Source organism: Panthera leo, chromosome C1 (genome assembly GCF_018350215.1).
Source record: "Panthera leo isolate Ple1 chromosome C1, P.leo_Ple1_pat1.1, whole genome shotgun sequence".
Classification (NCBI taxonomy): domain Eukaryota; kingdom Metazoa; phylum Chordata; class Mammalia; order Carnivora; family Felidae; genus Panthera; species Panthera leo.
Window position 1 is genome coordinate 36,428,963 of NC_056686.1, and position 20,102 is coordinate 36,449,064.

Consider the following 20,102-nt stretch of genomic DNA (forward strand, 5'->3'; position numbering starts at 1 on the left):
GCTCCAGTGGCTGTGGGGACAGATCTCCAGGCAGCAGGGGGCAGCAGGGCAAGAGGAGGCTGAGTGACTGCTGGGTGGGGCAGACGGGAAGGCAAGCAGAGGAGGAGGCCTTGAAAAGCCCTGCCCCGCCTACAGGTGAGCAGTGGTGTGTGAGAGCCAGCCCCTTCTCACTGCCTGCCCACTCAAGTGGCAATTCCCTGGAGTTGCCTGTCCCCTCTGGAGCCTCAGCAGATTCTTCTTTCAGAACTCACTACCAAGAGCCCTGAACAGGTGATGGTATAGGATAGGGATTATCCTATAAAGTGAAATCAACCTGTAAACAGGTTTGGGAAGCTGGGAGGCCAATGGAGAGGGTCCGGAAAGAGTCTAGGGCTGGGTTGGGAGAGAGGTCCAGGACATAGTGGTGCCAAGGAAGGGCATGAAGTAATCTGTAGTGTGGGGGCTAGGTTTGGGGCGCCAGCGGGGAAACCTGGGGTGTTAGTATCTCAGAATGTCAGGTGCTGGTAGAGGTCTGGGGCAGTACAAAGAGGTAGGGGTGTCAGGAGGATTTGGGAAAAGTCCTGAGGTGTCAGAGTCTAGATTCAGGGGAATTTTGGTGATTTATGGGTCCTGGATGCTGGAGTCTGCTATGTCAGGGTCCAAATGGCAGAGCCAGTCCAGGGGCCAGTGGAGGCACGTGGCACTAATTCCTAACTCACACTTGTCTGCCTCTCAGGAGCCACCATGCAGTGCTTCAGCTTCATTAAAACCATGATGACCCTCTTCAATTTCCTCATCTTTGTAAGTATGGGGGTTGTGGGCTCTTCGGGGCTCCCTATAAGAGTGGGTCACAACCTAAGCAGAGCCCAAGCTGGGAAATAGGACATTGCTGTGTCCAGACTCTGTGGTGCAAATTTCCCATTATGATAGGGTGCAGAATTCTCCCCAAATGCCAAGTCCTGGTCTCAGGAGCAGCCTGGCTGCTACACAAGTTGGGGAGGAGAAGCGTAGGAGAAGGTCCTCCCTTCCAGGAAGCTTCAGCCCAGATTTAGCGCAGGGCAGTATAGGCTAACAGGAGCGATTGTCCCCTTTTATAGGGACTGGGGGCCCAGTGAGAGGGAGAGGTTTGCCTAAGCTTACCTAGTGATCAAGGAAATTCAGTGGCCTCTGTAGGACAGGCAGCTGAAAGGAGAAATGCCTGAAGACCTCAGAGCAGAGAGTCAGCCTCAAGCAGCCTTTATTCATTCAACAAACCTCAAGCAGCCTTTACTCATTCAACAAACATTTATGTGCTAAGACTGTGCTAAGTGCTGGGGTGAAAGGTGAGCAAGCCCTTTTTCTGCCCTTGAGGATCTCAGATCCAGCAAAGCAGATAGGCAGACGGTGGCAACGGTACTGTGTCTGGCCTTAGCAGAGGGGCTATGGGAGCCCACAGGAGGGGCCTGAACCCTGGTCAGAGAAGACTATCTGGAGGAAATAGGTGAGGCTGGGAATTTGCACTGGGTGAGGAGGTTGTAAAGCATGCAAAAAGACCCAGAGGCAATGAAATTGGATATTGTTCAGAAAACCAGGAACAGATTGTATAGGGCATGTTTGAGGAAGCTGAGTAATGAGGCATGAACCCTGGAGATGGTGGTGGAGATGGGGAGAGATGGACAAAGACAAAGGCCTCAGATGGTGGCCAAGGGGCAGAAGGGGGGCAAGGCAGACAGAGGTTTTGGAGGTAATGTCTGTGGTTCTGGTATGAGCAACCTGGGGGATGTCCCACAGGCAGCTGCATACCCAATGGGGCTGCAGCTCTGGTTGGAGCTGGACATGGATATTTGGAAGTCATGTGACCACAAATGGTCAGTGAAGCCACTGAGTGGGTAAGAGCACTCAGGCAGAGTGACCTCTGAGAAACCCAACTTATTATGTGGAGAAACGGCCACCAGGAAGCAGATAGAGAAAGAGCAGTGGAAAGAAATCAAGGAGAGCACAATCTCAGAGAGATCAGAAGGGCATGGCACATGAAGTGTCCACCAGATTTAGCACAGCATGGCACCACAGACCTTGGAGCCACACTAGAGTGGCTTAGAGTCAGTGAAAAGTGAGGAAGTAGAGACAGGAAGTGTAGATGGATTTTTGGAGAAATTGGGCTAGAGGTGAATAACCTGACTCCAATATGGTCCATGACTTGGGCTTCTTTTAGCTTCAGGGCACTAGCCTTTATCCATATATCTGGAGAAGGCAAAGGGATCCCAGCAATATGGAGATAGTAGGGGCTCCGGTCCGAGGGGGTTAAAGGCAAATCCGGTTTGGTTTCTGGCCTCTGTTGGTCAGGCTTTGCCAGGCTGGGCAGGGCAGGGCAGGTCTCAACCTCCTTGAAATTTGACCCTTGTAGGCTGGGAGCCCAGCTCTCTGTCCTTGGGCAAACATGCCTGGGATCTAGCCACAATCTGCCACCTGGTTCTAGCCTCAGTTTCTATAGCTGGGCACCAAGGTGATGTCAGGCTGATTCATCTGCTAATACTCTGGATCAGGATGGCTTTGCTCTAAGAGGTGTGGCGTCTGGACAGTGTACCTCCTGCCCAGTCTGGGCCTCAGAATCCCCTGAGGTTTGGGGTTGAGCAAGAGAGAGCCTCTAAAAGAAACCCTGGCTGTACTCCCCCTCTGGTGCCTCAGTTTTCCTGTGAGGCAAAGAGAGGTCTAGGTTAGATGAAGGGCAGGCCTGGAGTTTGATCCTGGAGAGGGGCCAAATGGGGCCTCAAGGTAGGTGTCCCTTCTCCCAGAGTCCCTCTCCAAGGTTGGAAGCAGGTGTAAACCTCAGCCCCACCTCTGTTGCCATGGTGACTGTTGAGCCTGCTCAAGCTACAACCCCACTGTTTCACCTATCAGAAGACAGAGGCGTTTCACTCTGCAAGGAAATGGGGTGGGGGGGGGGGGCGGGGATACCCTGCTGCCCTCACCTGCTTGTTTTCACTCCTAGCTATGTGGCTTGACCCTGACAGCAGTGAGGAAAAGTCTTGCCCTTCTCCCATCCTGTAGATATTTCTGAACCCCTGATCCCATTTATATCTGCATAGGTGCTGGCTATGGGTGGCCCAGCTCCCATTTTTCTGGCTCTACAGAATATTTTCCTCCGTGCAGGATGAGTTTTTAAGACTCCTTAGCCAATAAAGGGAGAAACTTTCTCATTTCCCATCTTCCTGACTCAACTGCGTGGTAAGGAGCTGCTTGCCCGCACTGTTTTATGGTCTGCCTCTCTGTCCCCAGCTGTGTGGCGTTGCCCTGTTGGCAGTGGGCATCTGGGTGTCCGTCGATGGGTCATCCTTCCTGAAGATCTTCGGGCCGCTGTCATCCAGTGCCATGCAGTTTGTCAACGTGGGCTACTTCCTCATCGCAGCTGGTGCTGTGCTCTTTGCTCTTGGTTTCCTGGGCTGCTACGGTGCTCAGACTGAGAACAAGTGTGCCCTCATGATGGTGTGTCAAACCCAGCTCCATAGGCCCATAACCGAGACCCGGGGCCCCCTCACCCTTGACACCAGGCTCTGGGGATCCCCAAACCGTGCTCTGGACTCCAGAGGCCTCAGCAGAGGGGGCAACTGCCTTGTTTTAATGGGTGGTGGGTTACAATAAGTGAGGCAGGAGGGACTGTCTCTAAAATTCAGACCTCTGTTCCCCATTCAGTTCTTCTTGATCCTCCTCATCATCTTCATCGCTGAGGTTGCAGCTGCTGTGGTTGCCTTGGTGTATACCACCATGGTGAGGAGTGGGGATGGGGCAAGGGGGAAAGATCGGGAAAAACCCTGCAAGTGGGCTGTGGCCTGTGAATGGCCACCTTCCCTACCAGGCCCTAAGCATTGACCTGCCCCATCCAGGCTGAGCACTTCCTGACATTGCTGGTAGTGCCCACCATCAAGAAAGACTATGGTTCTCAGAAGGACTTCACCCAAGTGTGGAACACCACCATGGCAGGGGTAAGGTGGGCTGGGGGAGATTTTGGAGTGGGGAGAAAAAACGAGGCCCCACTGACCACCCTTCCCTCCCCATTTCCAGCTCAAGTGCTGTGGCTTTAACAACTACACGGATTTTGAGGGCTCTCCCTACTTCATGAAGAACCATACCTTTCCCCCATACTGTTGCCTTGACGATGGCAATGGCACAGCCACAGAACCCTGCACCAAGGAGAAGGCTGATGACAACATTGTACAGGTGTGGTATGGAAGGTTGGGGGCTGCTTTAATGTCCTCAAAGTGCTGAATGAGGGAGGGGTGCAGCTGCTGACTATAGCCCCTCTCTTCCCTCCCCCAAGGGCTGCTTCAATCAGCTTCTGTATGACATCCGAACCAACGCAGTCACTGTGGGTGCTGTGGCAGCTGGAATTGGGGGCTTGGAGGTAAGGGGCATGAGGAGGTTGGGGCAGGATATCCCCACTGGATCAGGGTGCTTGACCCATCTTGGAGGCCTTGCAGGAGACAGACTTCTAACAGAGCTTCATGTAGAGTGTCTGGGAGGCAGGAGACTGAAGCGTAAGGACCCTGATCATATCCCTCATCTCTACCTATTCCTTTCCCACCAGCTGTCAGCCATGATCGTGTCCATGTATCTGTACTGCAATTTGAAGTAAGTCTGCTTCTGCCTCCGCCACTGCTGCTGCCACATAAGAACTGGGAAGAGGCATCCTGGCACTGTCAAGCGGCAGTGCTTGGGCTGAGGACAGGATCTAACAGTTTCATTTGGGCCAGAGTGGGCCCAGCCTTGCTGCTCTGGACTTGGGGCCAAATAGGGGACCACCCCCTTCCAGCTGTGCCTGAGTTTTCCTTCCAATGGTGGGGTTGGGGTCAGAACCTCTAAGGCAGTCAGTTCTCCTGCCCATACTTCCAGTCTGTCCCTTAAACCCTTGACACCCTTTCAAGCCAACGGGGCTCTCAGTGATCCCAGCAGCCCCGCTGCGGGATGAGAGAAAGGCACCCTAAAACATGGGCACATGCAAAATCAGCAGTCACCAGGCGGATGTGTAGAAGGCTCTTCAGAACTCATAACCCAATTAAAATGTCTCTGTTTGGAACTCTTTTCGCGTATCCTTGGAGAGGCAGGCCCATCTTGCCTCACTTGGCCTCAGATTCCTATGGGGCTGGTGACTCAGAAGGCCCCTGGAAAGGTCACAAGGGTGGAGGTAGATGCCTATTTTCCCCCTTCATTTGGATTCCAGGCCTGGGAGGGAGCCTAACAGGGATGACCAAGAGGGCACTCGGGGAGGAACTGGGGGCTGGGCCAGTCTGCCTTCCCATAATGTCGGAGGACTTTGGCCTGAAACTACCCCCTCCTGGGTGGGGGCAGTGGACTGGAAAGCTATGAAAATAACAAGCCTGTGCCCAGGTGGGGGTGGAGAGACAAGAAATACTGCCAAGGCAATGGGAGGGTCACTTCTTAGGCTCTGGAATCCCTCCAGAAGCCCCCATCAGAGGATCCAAGCTGCCTACCCTTCTCACTCAGGCAAAGCCCATACCTGTCCTTGCCTTGGGGATTTTAGAAAGAACTTTGTTTATTTTGGTCTTGGCTTGCCTCTGGGACTCTACAGATCTGATCTCTTAATCTTAACCACCCCCAAGCTCTAGAAACTGTGCCTAGAAAGGCCAAGTGACTTGTTCCACGTCCACAACCTTCCCTGAAGGGCTGAGCCTTGACTTGGGCCCAGACTGTCTGACTCCAGAGTCTGGTGGGGTCCTGGCTGATGTGGAGTCCAATTTACCTGAAGGCCAGAATATCCCAGACATAGATCTGATTGCTGCTGAACCAGGACGGACAACACTAAGGAGGGAGGCTACAACCAGCAAAACCCAGACTAGCAAACCAGTCCTCCTTACTCCCCACCTGGTTTTCCTAGGGCAGTCCAGAACTATTACCCCTTGCTGAGCCCACGAAGGAACAGCAACCTGGACAGAACCACACAGTGCCTGAGAGCTAGTCTCAGGTCCAGATCAGGAGCCTGCTGGGGGGCTGGGCAGGGAGAGCAACTAGTCCCTCTCCCCACCTTCACAACCTTACCATCTCTCACACACCACCCTTCCCCAGGTACCTACATGGAGGCTGCAGGGGATTTGTTTGCCCAGGGCGGGCCTCCACCACCTCGTGAGCTAACTGCTCCTCAACTTGACTGTTGTGGCACCTCAAGCACTATCTCTAGCTCCAGCAAACACTGAAGGCGTCAGGGTGGCGAGAAATGTCGGAGCACCTGTGCCATGGTGGAGGGAGGGGTAGAGCTGATAAAAGGGCAGGAGTTCTAGTCAGTTCCTGCCTCCCTGGCCAAGGCTCTACATAAGGCACTCACCAGACTTACCTTGAACAGACTCTGCAGGCTGACCCATCTCAAGAGGTGTGGTCTACACTAGATCCCTTAAATGTCCTGCCACCTGCCTTAGACTTTCTTATCCACTCCTTCTAGACAGTCCTATCCATTTCCTGGTGCTTCTATGACTAAGTTAGATCTTTCTAACTTCTTTGGATCACTGGCTAGGTGAGAATCTGATGAAAATGATGGCTTTTCAGGCTATCTGGGTGGCTCAGTTGGTTGAATATCCGACTTCGGCTCAGATCATGATCTCACAGTTTGTAAGTTTGAGCCCCACATCAGGTTTGCTGCTGTCAGCTCAGAGCTGCTTCAGTTCTTTTATTCCCCCCTATCTACCTCTCCCTTGCTCATGCTTTCTCAAAGATAAACATTAAAAAATAAGAAGAAACGGGGGTGCCTGGGTGGCTCAGTTGGTTAAGCATCTGACTTCAGCTCAGGTCATGATTTTATGGTTCATGAGTTCGAGTCCCACATCGGGCTCTGTGCTGACAGCTCAGAGCCTGGAGCCTGCAGCCTGCGTCAGATTCTGTGTCTCCCTCTCTCTGTCCCTCCCCCACTTATGCTCTCTCTCTCTCCCAAAAATAAACATTAAAAAAAATTTTTTTAAGAAGAAATTGATAGCTTTTCTCCAGAAAAATTTATAGATATGGAATCTGCTTACAAAGTACCCAAAGGGGGGCGCCTGGGTGGCTCAGTTTGTTAAGTGTCTGACTTTGGCTCAGGTCATGATCTTGCAGTTCATGAGTCTGAGCCTTACATCAGGCACTCTGCTATCAATGCAGAGCCTGCTTATGATACTCTGTCTCCATCTCTCTCTGCCCCTCTCCCACTTGCTTGCTCTCGCTCTCTCTCAAAAATAAACAAACATTAAAGGGTGCCTGGGTGGCTCAGTTAGTTAAATGTCTGATTTCAGCTCAGGTCATGATCTTGCGGTTCATGGGTTTGAGCCCCGTGTCGGGCTCTGTGCTGACAGCTCAGTGCCTGGAGCCTGTTTCAGATTCTATGTCTCCCTCTCCCTCTGCCCCTCCCCTGCTCATGCGCGCTCTCTCTCTCTCTCTCTCTCTCTCTCTCAAAAATAAATAAAACATAAAAAAATTTAAAATAATAAACATTAAAAAAAAAAAGTACCCTAAGGACCACAGATCCTTGTTCCTACAACTCCATCTTCAGCCCAGTCATAGCCTCCTGAATGATGCCACCCCAGTTCTGTTTCACTCACTTCCTTTCCAACCCCCTTAGACTCACCTGCTCTCCCATCACCTCCCCTAACGCCAAGTATCCCTTTTGCTCTGTTGCTTCATCTCTGGAGACCGGTACCTAAACAGACAAGCTAGGCAGGTTAACTGCCTGATGGGAAGAGGCTTGGGGTGGCTTCTGTAAGCTCAGCCCCAAGTACAGTGAGGCTAAGGTCAGGCTCAGCTGTCCTAAGGTGGAGCTTAGGGAAAAACCTTGGTGTTTGAGACTGGGGCATCCCCTGGTGGCCAAATGGTGCCAAATGGAAGCTAAACTCTGTGGAGGACAGTAAGGAAAACTCATTATCCATCATGACCATTCTCTCTCCTACCCATCTCTCTCTCTTCCCCCTCCCTCCCCCCCCCCCCACAGTCACACCATCATAAAACACATCCCCAGAGGTTTTCTTCTTTTTTAATCAATGACCACCTTATCCAGCTTTGGAAACCTGGACAAAGAGGAGGCTGAGAAGAGGCCTGGTTCAGTGTCTGAGGGTCTCTGAGTGAGTCTGCATCAGCAGGTGGGCCCCAGAGGGCCTGTCCATGGGTTGGGCACAGCAGTTTCCTGAGTAAGAGCCAGCCCCACCCTCAGGGCAGCACCCAGCCAAGAAAGGAATCAAGGCCCTCCAGGCTTCAGCCTTTTCCCAAGGTCCTCAGGACAGTCAATAAATAGGTTAGATTCTGAGCCAGGCTTGGGAGGAGGGAGTGTGCAAAGGGCAGGATCAGCTGCCCAGGGACCCCGATGATTCCCAGGTACTATCCTGCCCCTTCCCACAAGGAAGTAAATAAATAGACCTCCAACTCAAGAACAGGGGCGTTGGAGCAGGGGAAGCCTCCCCTTGAGTTAGTAATTAAGTCTCATGTTAAAAACAAACCAGCCCCAATCCCTGCCAGTGTCTACAAAATCCTACAGGATGGGGTGAAGGGCTAGCCTGCCTGGGGGTACACAGTACCCAGCCCTGCAGGGTCCTGGAAGAGGTCTCATGTCTGTTCTGCAGCTCCTGGGGCTCCCTCTTCCTTTGGGGGTGGCTCCAGGAAAATTGGGATGATGGATGGTGGCTTCTTCACCCTGGAAAGATAATTTGAAAATGTATAGGGAAAAGGTAATTAGCTATGCCTGCTAATCCCACTAGACTCTCATGTCCCAGGGCAGAAAAGAGTCACTCACGAGTAGGGGGAGGCTGGGACGCCCACCACCAGGAAGTGATTCTTCTTCCGAAACAATCTCCACAGGCCCCGGTGGTTGCCACGCACATCCAGGTCCCAGATATGGAGGCACTGGTAGGAGTGGGACAGAGTGAGAGGCAAGGGTCAGAGAGCTGTGGGGAGGGGCCACTGAGGACCCTTGGCTCAGCCTCCAGCCCCTCAACAGTCTCAATTTGTAAGAGGTAGCATCTTCTAGAATATGGAATTGGACAAAGGGTTTGAAAGAGGGGTTCCCAGAGGATGAAGAGAAGGTTCTGAGGTAGAAGATTCCAGAACAAAGGCTCCCTGTATCTGGTGGGGAGGAGTAAGCCTGGGGTGGGTATGTTAGTGGGGCACCTTGGCAAGCTGGGTCCAGGTGATAAAGTCATCATCTTTCTCCATTCGGATGAAGGCCACATAGGTGTGTCCCTCTGTGTCTGGCAGGAAAGAGTCTTCACAAGGGTTCTTGCTGTGGTCCAGAACCTCAGCTTCGCTGCAGCAGAGGGTAGGGGAGAAAGGCCACGACAGAGCCTGCTTCATTGGTGTGTTTTACAAGGCCCTGTGCTTATTTTAAAGCTCTGCTATTGCTGTCTTGAAATTCTTAATTTTTCAACAAGGTGTCCTGCTTTTCATTTTGCAGCAGGACCCAAAAATAATGGGGCCAAGACCCCCAGTATTTGCCTCCTCACTCCCTGCCATATATCCCTACTGCCATAGGCCATACCTGAGCAGCCTGTGAATTTCTGCTTCATAAGCTTCCTTCTTCAGACTGAAGGAGAAGGAAAAATGGGTCAGGGGAAGGGGTAACCCCTCAGGTTCCAGGGGCAAGGCAAGGGATTACATGGGAATTGGGTGGCAGCAAGCCTGGGGTAAACAGCAGGCCCCAGGGTTGGAGGGGAATATTGGGGACTGGTCATCAAGGCTCCTAGATATCCTCCCCTCTGCTCTGTCCCCATCCCTGACCTGTCCACGTTCCTGAGCTGGACACCTGGAACCGTGTTGAACTTGTGCTTCTTGAAGTAGGCCTCCTAAAGTGGGTGTGAGGGTGAACATCAGGGCATTACACTGTCAGGCCCACACCCGCCCATTGACCCACCACATAGCCACAAGGCCCACAGATGAAGTCCTGGACCCACAGAGGTCCCCCTAATTTCCCTCCATCTTCCCTATCCTCCTCTTTGTAGCATCCTTGGCCGGCTCTCATAGCCTTTTTTTTTTTTTTTTTTTAAGTTTATTTATTTATTTTGAGAGAGAGAAAGACTGTGAACAGGGGAGGGGCAGAGAGAGAGGGAGAATCTCAAGCAGGCTCTGCACTGTGAGTGCAGAGCCCAATGCAGGGCTCAAAGAAACTGTGAGATCATGACTTGAGCCAAAATCAAGAGTCAGATGCTTAACTGATGGAGCCACTCAGGCGCTCCTGCTCTTACTAGCTTTAATTTCAGCTCCCCCATTGCTAGAGACCTCATGCCCACACCAGCAGCTCATGCTCCTGACCCCTGGGTTAGTCCCTATTCCCAGTGGTTCTCCCCGGGTCTGCTGTTGTAGAGCCACAGAAGCCAGAAGCAGGCCCTGTGGGGACCAGAGGGCAAAAGGCCAGGCTGAGCTGAGACAGAGGAAAGTGCTAAGACCAAGGTACTGAAAGTGTCAATGCCTGCCCCTCTCTGGGAGATGAGCAGGGTCTTGTATAAGCCAATCTTTCAGGGTCCTTCTGGAATCTAGGAGGTTCTAAGCTGACCATATGTTCCTTTGGGCTGGCCTGTCTCAATGCATACTCTTGCTTAACCCTAACCCTTTGGACACAGCCATGTAAAGCATGGAGGCCTGGGGACCTCCCTGTTCACTTTGGGCTGAGGCTTGGGCCCCTCCACTTGCAAGGACAGGAGAGGGCAAAGCTTCCAGGGCTGCATAAGCGCCTGGTGGCAGAAATCCCCTCCCCACACCCACAGTCGGGTGCTAAGAATAGTAATAATAAAAAAATATACGAGCTAACCCTTATATAATGCTTGCAGTTCAAAGCATTTTACATATATTAACTCATTTAAGCCTCGTAACCTGGAACCCTTGTGATAGGTAGTATCTTTATCCTCATTTTACAAATAAGGAAACTGAGGCCAATGAAGATAAGGAATTTTCCCCAAAGTTAATAAGTGGCAGAGCTGGGACTGCTCTAGAGTCCATGTTCTTGCTCTATCTACTATTCTGTGCCCACCTCCACAATATCCCTGCCTCCCACTCACATGGAAGTAGCCATTCATGTTGAGGCCAACAATGCCGAAGTGATAGGATCTGGAAACATCAGGGATGATGCACTCTCGGCCTCGGCGTTGTTCAGGCATCCGCATCCACATGTCCCAGTCCCAGAGCTGGGGGCATGGAAGATTATAATGGTTAAGAGGTTTGGAGCTGGGAGGGGACTCCAGCCCACTCACCCTACCCTGCCAGGGCACCTTTTCCGGTGTGGGCCACTTGGGCTCAAGCTCCTCCTTATACAGGGACTTCCTGAGCACCCAGCCCAGGCCAGGCATGGTCTCCACACGGTACAGCAGTGCTGGGTCCTCAGCTGTGTGTTCATATCCCTGGGGACAGGGGTGTCATGGTGGGAGGTATCAGCTTGGTGCTTGTGCTGTACCAACACCCCAGCGGACCCCTGGCCACTTGGCTTACCTGGTCGTTCCAGGCAGAGATACAGTACAGGCTGTCATCCTCTTCTAGTAGGTGGATGGACTGGCTCAGGAAACTGAGACAGGCAGGGTCCAAGGGTTCAGGGAAGGACAAGGACAAACCCAGTCACACAGTGATGCTGGAGGAGCTAGAGATGGGACTCAGGAGTCATGCCTGCTTGTCCCTTTCCCCAAATCCCCACTGTCTCTACCCATCCTTCTACTCTCTACTCCAACCCCAACACCTGCTGTCCTACCTTTGCAGGCTTTCCCCCCACTTTTAAGCTTATTTCCCTCAGAAAGCTCTCCCAGACACCCCACTGTCTTCTTCCCTGGAGACCCAGTTAAGCAAAGAGGCCCAAGGAAGCCTATAGGAGCTGAGTGGAGAGGTACTTATGGAAGGGCACTCCCCTCACCTGAAAAAGTCCACAGCAATGTCCAGGTCCTCTTCCAGAACCACGGCAAACCTGGCTTCCTGCAGGGGGAGGGGGACAGCATGACCCCAAGGGGGCCTTTCCCATCCTGTGCCTCCTCCACCCCCATCTTATTTCTCAAGCAGCACTACCCCTGTTTTCCAGATCAGGAAGCTGAGGTCCAGAGAGGAGAAGAGCTTGCTATATAATAAGACCAGACCTTATACCCATGTTTCTCCTCCCTAGGTCCAAGGACTTTGTCCTTACTACTCACCGGAAACAGGTTGAAAGTGGCAGTGAGGCTGGCTTTGTAGTGCTGGGTGGGGAGCGGAAAGAGGGCACGTGAGCTTTGGGGTGGATGGCAGGGTCAGGTGTCTGCCCCTTCCATCCTTGCCTAGGCAGTACCTGAGACACACGGGCATTCTTGATGCTGATAGGAGTGTGCTGGATGCCCCTTAGACCAAACAGGGCCACCACATCCATTGGCTCCTAGAAGGCATGGCCACTGGTCACCATGTGAGCCACCTCCCCCTGCCCACCTTGCAGGCTCCGCCATGCCAAACCATTCACATTTCACAGCCCTTGCCTCGGCCGTCTCTTGTGATCATTGCTACTCAGCACCCACGGCCCTGAGCTCTGCTCTTCCCATAGCCCCCAAACCCCACTCACCTCATAGTAGCCATCGATGAAAACTGTTATCATCTGGGGAGACACCCCCTGGGCTGAGAGTAGAGAGCGCAGCATCCTGGGGAGCCCAGGGATGGGTTAGGTCTCTGTCACCCAACTCTGGGTTCCCCTGTGCTTATAGATGGGTCCACATCCCCCTGTTCACCCACATGGGTGAATGGGCCTAGAATCTGTTGCCTTTCTGCCCACCTCAAGAGTTCCTCCTGCAGGCAGATAAGCTTGAGGGTCCCACTTGCTAAGCACCCTCCTGTTCAGTGCTGGATACAGCCCACTCCCAGGCTCACCTGTACAAGTAATTGGGCCGGTTCCCTGCAATCACAGCCACAGGCACATTAAGGACCTTGTTGTCTGGGAGCTGAGGGAGAAACAGCTTTTAGTTCTTGCCTCACTCCCTCTTCACATTGGGATGCCCACCTAGGGAAGAGTTCTTTGGGGAGAAGGCGACTCCAGAGTAGAGAGGGAAAAGGCAGAGGGTCTCCCTGTCCTGGCCCTCCCATACACTCAACCCACATCCAACTCCAGGCCTTTGTTCACATGGCCTACTCTTCCCCCCAATAGGATGCCCCCCCGTCTTTCAGAGCTCAGCACAGATCCTCAGGTCCTGGTTCCCTCTCAGACTGAGGTAGGGAAAGCCCAACCTGGCTCTTTCCTAGGGCCTCTGGCCAAGTTGAGAAGGAGTCCAAGCCTCACTGTCTAAGGCTGCACTCACTGGGTCAGGGCTGAACTCGATGGGTGTGGGGTCCTTGCAGCTGCACACACTCCCATAGCCTTCAACTTTGCTGCAGAAGCGCCGGCGGCGACGGTTCAGCTCTGTGTCTGCCCAGTGGCACTCAGCCTCTGAGGGAGGGATGGGGTCAACAGGATGAGGCATGTAGGGGCAGAAGACCAGTGTGGTTTACAAAACCCCAGGCACTCAGTCAAGAGAATAAAGCTCCATTAAGAGGACCCAAATCCCCACCTCCAGCCCAGGCACTGCCCTGGAGCCCAGACCCCACTAACCCCACCTTCAGCTGAGCTCAGCGGCACATCTGTCTTCAGCAGGACTGGGTCCCCCCAGGAGGAGAGGGCAGGTGACTTAGAATGTTTCTCCCCAAGGACAGGACCTAGCAGGGGGCAGGAATGAGGGGCAATGGGGGCCCAGGCTCCAGTTTGAAAGCTTCTTCCCAACTCTCTGCCCACTTTCATCCAGCCCACCACTTCTGGCTCTTATTTGCCCCCAACCCCACCCCATCTCTTGGTGTTCTGTTCCTTCCAGACCCGTGATACTTTAGGGTGGATGGCCCATGGTGCCGGTACCTCCTTTCCGTCCCACGAAGGCCCAAGTGTCCCTCCAGCCCAGGGCAGGGCCAGCCTGACTGCCCAGGCTCCTCAGCAGAGCCTTGGCCGTGTCCTTGAGGTGGAAGGAGCCCTCGTCCTGGGAGACCAGAGAAAGTGGTCAGCCTGCCTGCCATGGTTCTGGGTGACCTGGCTTCATGGAGCACTCGCTATGTGTCAAGCATCACACAAAACCTTTTATTTAAATTAGCTCGTTAAATTATCCCAACAACCCTCTGAGGATAGTAACCACAGTTAAGAAAACTGAAGGTTTAGAGAGATTCTGAGAATTATCCAAGACGGCCATGCTAGTAAATCCTTACCATGATCCCATACAATCTGCATCTCTCCGCTCTTTTCCCACCACTCCCCTCCCCTCCCTTAGTTTGCTCCAGCTCCACTGGCATCCCTGCAATTCCTCAAGCATGCTAAGCACCTTCCCACTTCAGGGCCTTTGCACTCATCAATCTTCTTCTCTAGAACACTCTTCCTCCAGATAGCCACCTGGCCCTCTCCTTACTTCCTCCAGCTTTCTGTTCACATGTCACTTAACAGACACCTTCCCTTTCTAAAATGCATCACCCATTATTCTGTCTTCCCTGCTTCACTATCTTCAGTAAGTTATCATTTCCTGACATCACACGTTTATCTGGCTTTTTTGTTGTTGATCTTGCCCCGCAGAATGTAAGCTCCATAAAGGTTGCTTCTGATTGTAGCTCTAGCACCCAGATCAGTGCCTGGCATGCAGTAGTTGCTCAATAACTATTTGCTAAATAAAAATGACAAGGCTAAGATTGGAACCTGTATTACCTTCCTCCAGAGGTTCTTCCCACTATGCTTTATGAGGGGTATAGAACCCAGGGCCATGAGCAAAGTTGGAATTGGGGGCATTGGGAGAAGGACCAGGGCAGAGTCACTGACCTTGACAGTGCAGATGAGCACTCGGCCAGGTGCCACCATGTTGAGGAACAGCACCATGGCCTCATCCTCATGAGGTGAGTATGTGTCAAACACACGCTTTGCCATCACATGGCCCTGGCAGGGACATACCTCTCATGAGTTAATGTCACCAGCAAGGTGGGCTCAGCTTCAGCCCTCCAGGTCCCCCACCCCTAGAACCTCACCGTGGCCTGGTTGAGAACGATGACATGGATGCCCCGGCCTTGCTCCCGAGCCTCGTCCTCCAGCACCTACAGAGTGGCAGAGACAAAATCCAACTCTTCATGGTGGCATTCAAGGTCTCTCTGTCTTATGGGAATTTAAAAAATCAGCTGCATGAAACCTCTCCTCCTGCCTATGCCTCTGTTAACAGTTCTTTTCTGACCCAGCCTGAATGCCACCTCTTCCAGAAAACCTCCTTAAGTTATCCATTAGAGAGATCAGATCTTTCTAGAACCCTCCTCTCTACGGCTTTCAGACTCTTAGAGCCCTAACGTCTCTTCCTCGTGCTGGAGATATTATAATCCATCAGATTAAGCCCCTCGAACTGGGGACAGCTCTGATTACCTCTAGGTCCCCAATGCCTGGAACTAGGCTGAGGTCAAAGAAGGGACCAGAAAGCAGTTATGGGATAAGTCAATGAATTATCTACCTACTGATACTAACGATCACTTTGCATAATATTCCACTACATGCAACACATTTCACATACTTTTCTTTTAATCCTGACAAGGAGAAATCATTAGTCCCAGCCTTTAGATAAGGAACGGAGGCCTCCAGAGCCACATAGTTTGAAAGTGGCAGAGATGCAGTACCCACTTAGGCAGTGGATCCCAGAGCCACGGACCCACACCCTGAGTAGAATACAATGACTGTACACCCGACACTGGCCCACTTACCGTAGTGCCATCCACAGCTACATATACTTTGCTGCGGCTTGAGTACACCTCCACATCCAGAACCCGTCGGGGACCACTGCCCCTGCGCCGTGACGGCTCTAATCGGCCCAGGGCCTCATCTGTAGAGGTGCAAAGGTCAGGGAGATGGTCTTTCCAGCAGCATCTCATCCCTTGGGATCTGCCTACCATTTCAGCTGTGAGATCCCGGGGGACCCCTCCCCCACCACCACTCCACCTCAACAGCCAATCCCATCCTCAGCCTGGCCCCACCATAGTCTTGTTCTGGCTCCGAGTCTCCATTGGCCTCACTGATTGCTCGACGCGTGTCCAGGATCAACTTGATGTTGACAATGACGGTCACCAGTAGGAAAAGCACTGCCCCTGTCTGAGAGGAGCGGTAGGGATGACTAAAGAGGGGCACCCCCTCCAGATCATTGAGGGTCTTCCTGAAAGGAGGGCCCTGGCTGCAGTGAGGACACAGGGAGATCCTGGGGCCTCTTGTCCCTCTGTCCACCCAGTTCTACTCCCCCCAGCCAGGGTCCAGTTTCACAACCACCTCCTCCTGGGAACCACCCCTGACCCTTCTCTCTTCCTCAGGGCCCTTCCTACCCAGAGCTCCTGTATTCTTCCATTTGAGGCCCTGATTTCCTTGGTCCCCTCCACAATTAGTTCCTAGAGATGGAGCCAGTCCCAGAGAACCAAGCTGGGGATCAGAAGACCTGGGTCTTAGCTCTGACTGCCTGACAGGTGTGTGTACCCCTGGGCAAAGCCTTCCTGATTAGACTTCAGGTTTTTGTCAGAAGCGTAGGAGGTTGTACTTGGGTTCTGATTCTAGAACTCTGGGCCCATACCACCACCTCGTAGCGACGTGACACAAAGAGGTTTCCTCTCTAGGAACCTGCCGCCCCTTTCCAGGGTTGGGGGTAGCCAAGGTAAGTCCCAGTGCCAATAGTCTAGGCTAGGGTAAAGCTGGGAGGGAGCCCCTAGGAGGTTTGGTACATTTCTATACCTGACAGAATCTCCGCAGGGCCCGCTGGTTGGTCAGTTTATACTTCCAGGTAAGATACCAGCTCCGCTTCTTCCGAGCCCCAAAGGGCTTGATGAGGGAGCTGGGCTTCCAGTCGTCCATGCCGGATTGGGGAGTCACCACTGTCCTGGCCAACCCATGCCTTCAGGAATCTGAGAAGACCAGAGGGTCACATGGAGTAAGGTGTTCCTCCCAAAGTCTGATGCCTTCTAGGGAGACCAGGGAGGACCTCCCAGCAACGCTTCCCTGAAGACATCCACGCTGTGTGACCTGAGAAAAGTGGCTCAACTTCTCTGGAGAGGAAACCTTCAGAGGGGTCAGATCACCTGGAAACTCCCCCTGGGGCTGGGGTAACTGACACAGCTGCTCGGGGACCTTCCCCTCCGCCCCCCCCCCCCGCCCCCCGCGCCGGAGAAGGGGCCAAATAATCGGCTCTCGAGGTTTATCAGCTCCTAAAAGGGCCAAGCTCCAGGTCTTCCTAGTCCTGTTGTGGGCAAAGGGCGGAGACAACCCCCTTCCCCAGCCCCCAATCCTCCACCCCCTTGCGCCCTCGCCCTCTCCTATCTGGCCCCATTCTTCTCCTCCCAGGGCTCGGGCCGCCTGAGGACTCGGGAGACCTGCCCCGGCCGCGCCACCCCTCCCGGACTCTCGCCCAGAGGCACTCACGGCTCAGGGGGCCCGGGCCCCACTCGGGCCCCTCTCGGGCCCGCACTGCTCGGCCCGGCGCGCCGCGGCCTCCGCCTCCTCCATGCCGTTCGCGGCCCCGCCCCGGCCCGGCCCGGCCCGCCTCCCCGCTTCCGCCGCCGCCGCCGCGGGGTGAGAGGGCGGCGGGCGGCGCTTAGGGCGGCGGCGACGAGTGTCAGCAGCCCGCGAGTGCCGCGAATACTCAGCAGCCCCCGGCTCGCAACCAGCGGGCGGGGTGGCTGCTGGGGGAGAGCAGATCCGCCCCCCCCCCCCACTCCCGATGTCTTGGTCCCCAGCATCGCCGATGGCAAACTGGATTAAAGTCGGAGTCCTAGAGCTTTGGACTAGACCACTCGGGATTCCAGGGTCATAGGGCCTACAGGCCTCGGACACAGCTACCTGCTCCCCTTGCTTGGCCAAGGCTGCATGCACCTAGGTCTAGGGTATGCAGGCCTAGGGTATGCGTTTGGAGGCTGAGGGGAATTAAAAACCTGCTTCTACCACGACCCTAGACCTTGGGCAAGTCACTGCAAGTTTCAGCCTAGGTTCCCTCATCTGTGAAATGCTTACTCTATATGATGCTTACTCTATGCCAGTCACTGTTCAAGTACTTTACTTCCATCAACTCATTGAATTCCACAACCCCATGAGTTAGGTGCTATTACTAATGAGGCCCAATGTCACAAAGCTGGGAGAGCTAGAATTCAAACCTAGGCATCCCAGCTCCGGATTTTACTCACAACCCCTGCCCTATACTGACAAGAAAAATACAGAGTTGTTGTGAAGGTTTAATGAGATAATACATATAAAGCACTTAGCTTAACATTGTAATTCTCAAACTTTACCTTGCATCAGAATCACTTGGAGGGTGTCTTAAAACACAAATTGCTGGGCCCCATTCTAAGAGTTTTTGATTCATAGTCTGGGGTAGAGCAGAATACTGCATTTCTAACAAGTTTCTAGGTGATGGAGATGCTTATTTGAAGTGAATGGGTAGCTATGCAAGTTGTAAGCAGAGGAGCAATATAGTCCCATTTAAGAGAAGCTTTACTGTTTTGTGAAGACTGTTTTAAAAGGAAACAGAGGAAGCCAGACCAGTTAGATTTTTTTTTTTTGAGCTCTCCATATTCCACCTGCTCCCTACGTGGTGGGATGGTATCCCCCCCACACACACACCAAATGTTAACAGTTCTTATCTTAGAAGCTAAGATAATAGGTGATTTTTCCTAATAAGTATGTATTAGAGAACAGAAGAAAATGCAACACATTTTATTAGCATTTGAAAAAGATGTCCCTCAGGGCTCCTTCCTGATCTTCACTCCTCAATCTCACTTTCTATGGAAGATCATATCCACTCTCTTGACCTCTGTAACCACCTAGATTCTTACACTCATATCTGCAGTCCTAATATTTCCTGAGCTCCAGGCTGACCTGTATCTAATTGCCTGCTGGACATCTTCACAGGCCCCTCCAACTCAATGTGACCCCTGCTGTAATCATCTCTTCCCACTCTTAGATCTCTTTTGGGGTTCCCTTCCTTGGTGAATGACAGCAGGAACAGCTGAAATCATCCTTGACTCCTCATCTCCAACAACCAGCCGAGGTGTCTTTACTCACCAGCATACTCTCTGCACCACGCGCAATGGCTAGCAAATGGTAGATGCTCCATAATATTTATTGAAATCACTCGTTTCCTGAGCAAATACTCATGAATGCCACTATAAACAAATAAATGTAACCAGTCACCAACTCTTGTCAGTCTTACCTCCTTAAGAGTCCTCCATTGTGGTCTAACTGTTCTCCAATCTCACAACCTGCCCCTCCCTGGTCCAGGACATTTCAGTTTCTTCCCTTCCAACCAGGTTCCTTGACTCCAGATTTGTACCCCTCCAATCCTTTCTCCTTGCAAAATCCAGAGCAGTTTTCCAAAAAGGTAAATCTGGTTTTTAACCTCTGATTTAAAACTCTTCTGTGGATCAAGAGATATCAAGGAAAAACACATTACTTAAGGTTACAAGGTAACCATTAGATGACCTAAAAATAGTGATAGAAATATTTAGGGTCAGTGGAAGAAGGGAAGTACAGAGTGTGAGATAAATCTATATTTATCATAATAGAAGTCAGTAGATGATATTTAATATTAATAAATAGTAGTACTATATAAGCATATGTAGAGTTATGTGTATAAACACCAGAAAAAAAAAAAAGCTGAACATCATTGTCTTTGGGGTGTGGGTATAGAGGTGGGAAAAGATAAAGCAGGGTTTGCATTGTAAATCCTTCTGTGACCATGGGCTGAAATAATTTGTATTAAAAACCCAAATCAAGCCAAAACAACAACAAAAAAAGTTTTTCATGGCTCCTCATTGCTTATAAAACATAATCCAAGCACTATAGAACTATCTTCTACAGTTCTACAGCAGCATGGCCATCGCCTGGGAGCTTGTTAGAAAAGAAGAATCTCAGACCCCATCCCAGATCTACAGAATTACAATCTGCATTTTAACAAGATGTGCAGATAATTCATATGCACAGTCAAGCTTAAGAAGCATCAGTCTACAGGATCTGATCTGGCTGGCCCATGTGGACCTTTCATCTTTCATACTGATTTCTTCTCAGTGGCCAGAAGAACGTTACTTTCTTTCTTGTTTGTTTGTTTGTTTGTTTGTTTAGAGCAAGCAGGGGAGGGACAGACAGAAAGGGAGAGAGAGAATCCCAAGCAGGTTCTACACTGTCATTACAGAGCCAG

The 20,102-nt window shown here is 52.1% G+C and overlaps 2 protein-coding genes and 1 long non-coding RNA gene across 7 annotated transcripts; 2 read left to right on the forward strand and 1 right to left on the reverse strand.

Moving 5' to 3' along the window:
• The first annotated feature begins 12 nt into the window (after window positions 1-12).
• Window positions 13-5,029, forward strand: TSPAN1 (tetraspanin 1). The gene is made up of 8 exons (XM_042950965.1): window positions 13-270; window positions 716-780; window positions 3,235-3,441; window positions 3,649-3,723; window positions 3,840-3,938; window positions 4,018-4,173; window positions 4,274-4,357; window positions 4,541-5,029. Exons 2-8 carry the CDS (start codon window positions 724-726, stop codon window positions 4,586-4,588), a joined length of 726 nt encoding a protein of 241 aa, XP_042806899.1. The 5' UTR covers window positions 13-270; window positions 716-723; the 3' UTR covers window positions 4,589-5,029.
• Window positions 5,030-7,944: 2,915 nt separating this feature from the next.
• Window positions 7,945-17,416, reverse strand: POMGNT1 (protein O-linked mannose N-acetylglucosaminyltransferase 1 (beta 1,2-)). Of its 3 annotated transcripts, none has more exons than XM_042951760.1 (22): window positions 17,336-17,416; window positions 16,652-16,821; window positions 15,952-16,027; window positions 15,643-15,761; window positions 14,929-14,994; window positions 14,726-14,839; window positions 13,787-13,904; window positions 13,495-13,593; window positions 13,200-13,327; window positions 12,775-12,845; window positions 12,473-12,548; window positions 12,209-12,292; window positions 12,078-12,119; window positions 11,807-11,865; window positions 11,395-11,467; window positions 11,178-11,306; window positions 10,968-11,093; window positions 9,694-9,758; window positions 9,455-9,499; window positions 9,088-9,223; window positions 8,714-8,823; window positions 7,945-8,614 (listed from the first exon to the last, which is right to left on the reverse strand). In XM_042951760.1, the coding sequence occupies exons 2-22, from the start codon at window positions 16,769-16,771 to the stop codon at window positions 8,527-8,529; spliced, it is 1,944 nt and encodes a 647-aa protein (XP_042807694.1). In that variant the 5' UTR covers window positions 16,772-16,821; window positions 17,336-17,416; the 3' UTR covers window positions 7,945-8,526. The 3 variants fall into 3 exon arrangements, with proteins under 3 accessions (XP_042807694.1, XP_042807693.1, XP_042807695.1); XM_042951759.1 differs by having other exon boundaries at window positions 15,913-16,027; XM_042951761.1 differs by lacking the exons at window positions 16,652-16,821; window positions 17,336-17,416 and adding an exon at window positions 16,252-16,286 and having other exon boundaries at window positions 15,913-16,027.
• On the forward strand, window positions 16,471-19,102 carry LOC122227346. Of its 3 annotated transcripts, none has more exons than XR_006205984.1 (3): window positions 16,471-16,574; window positions 16,883-16,985; window positions 18,870-19,102. It is a non-coding gene; the product is annotated as an uncharacterized LOC122227346 (long non-coding RNA). The 3 variants fall into 3 exon arrangements; XR_006205982.1 differs by lacking the exon at window positions 18,870-19,102 and adding an exon at window positions 17,258-17,441; XR_006205983.1 differs by lacking the exon at window positions 18,870-19,102 and adding an exon at window positions 17,258-17,346 and having other exon boundaries at window positions 16,883-17,019.
• Window positions 19,103-20,102: the final 1,000 nt, after the last annotated feature.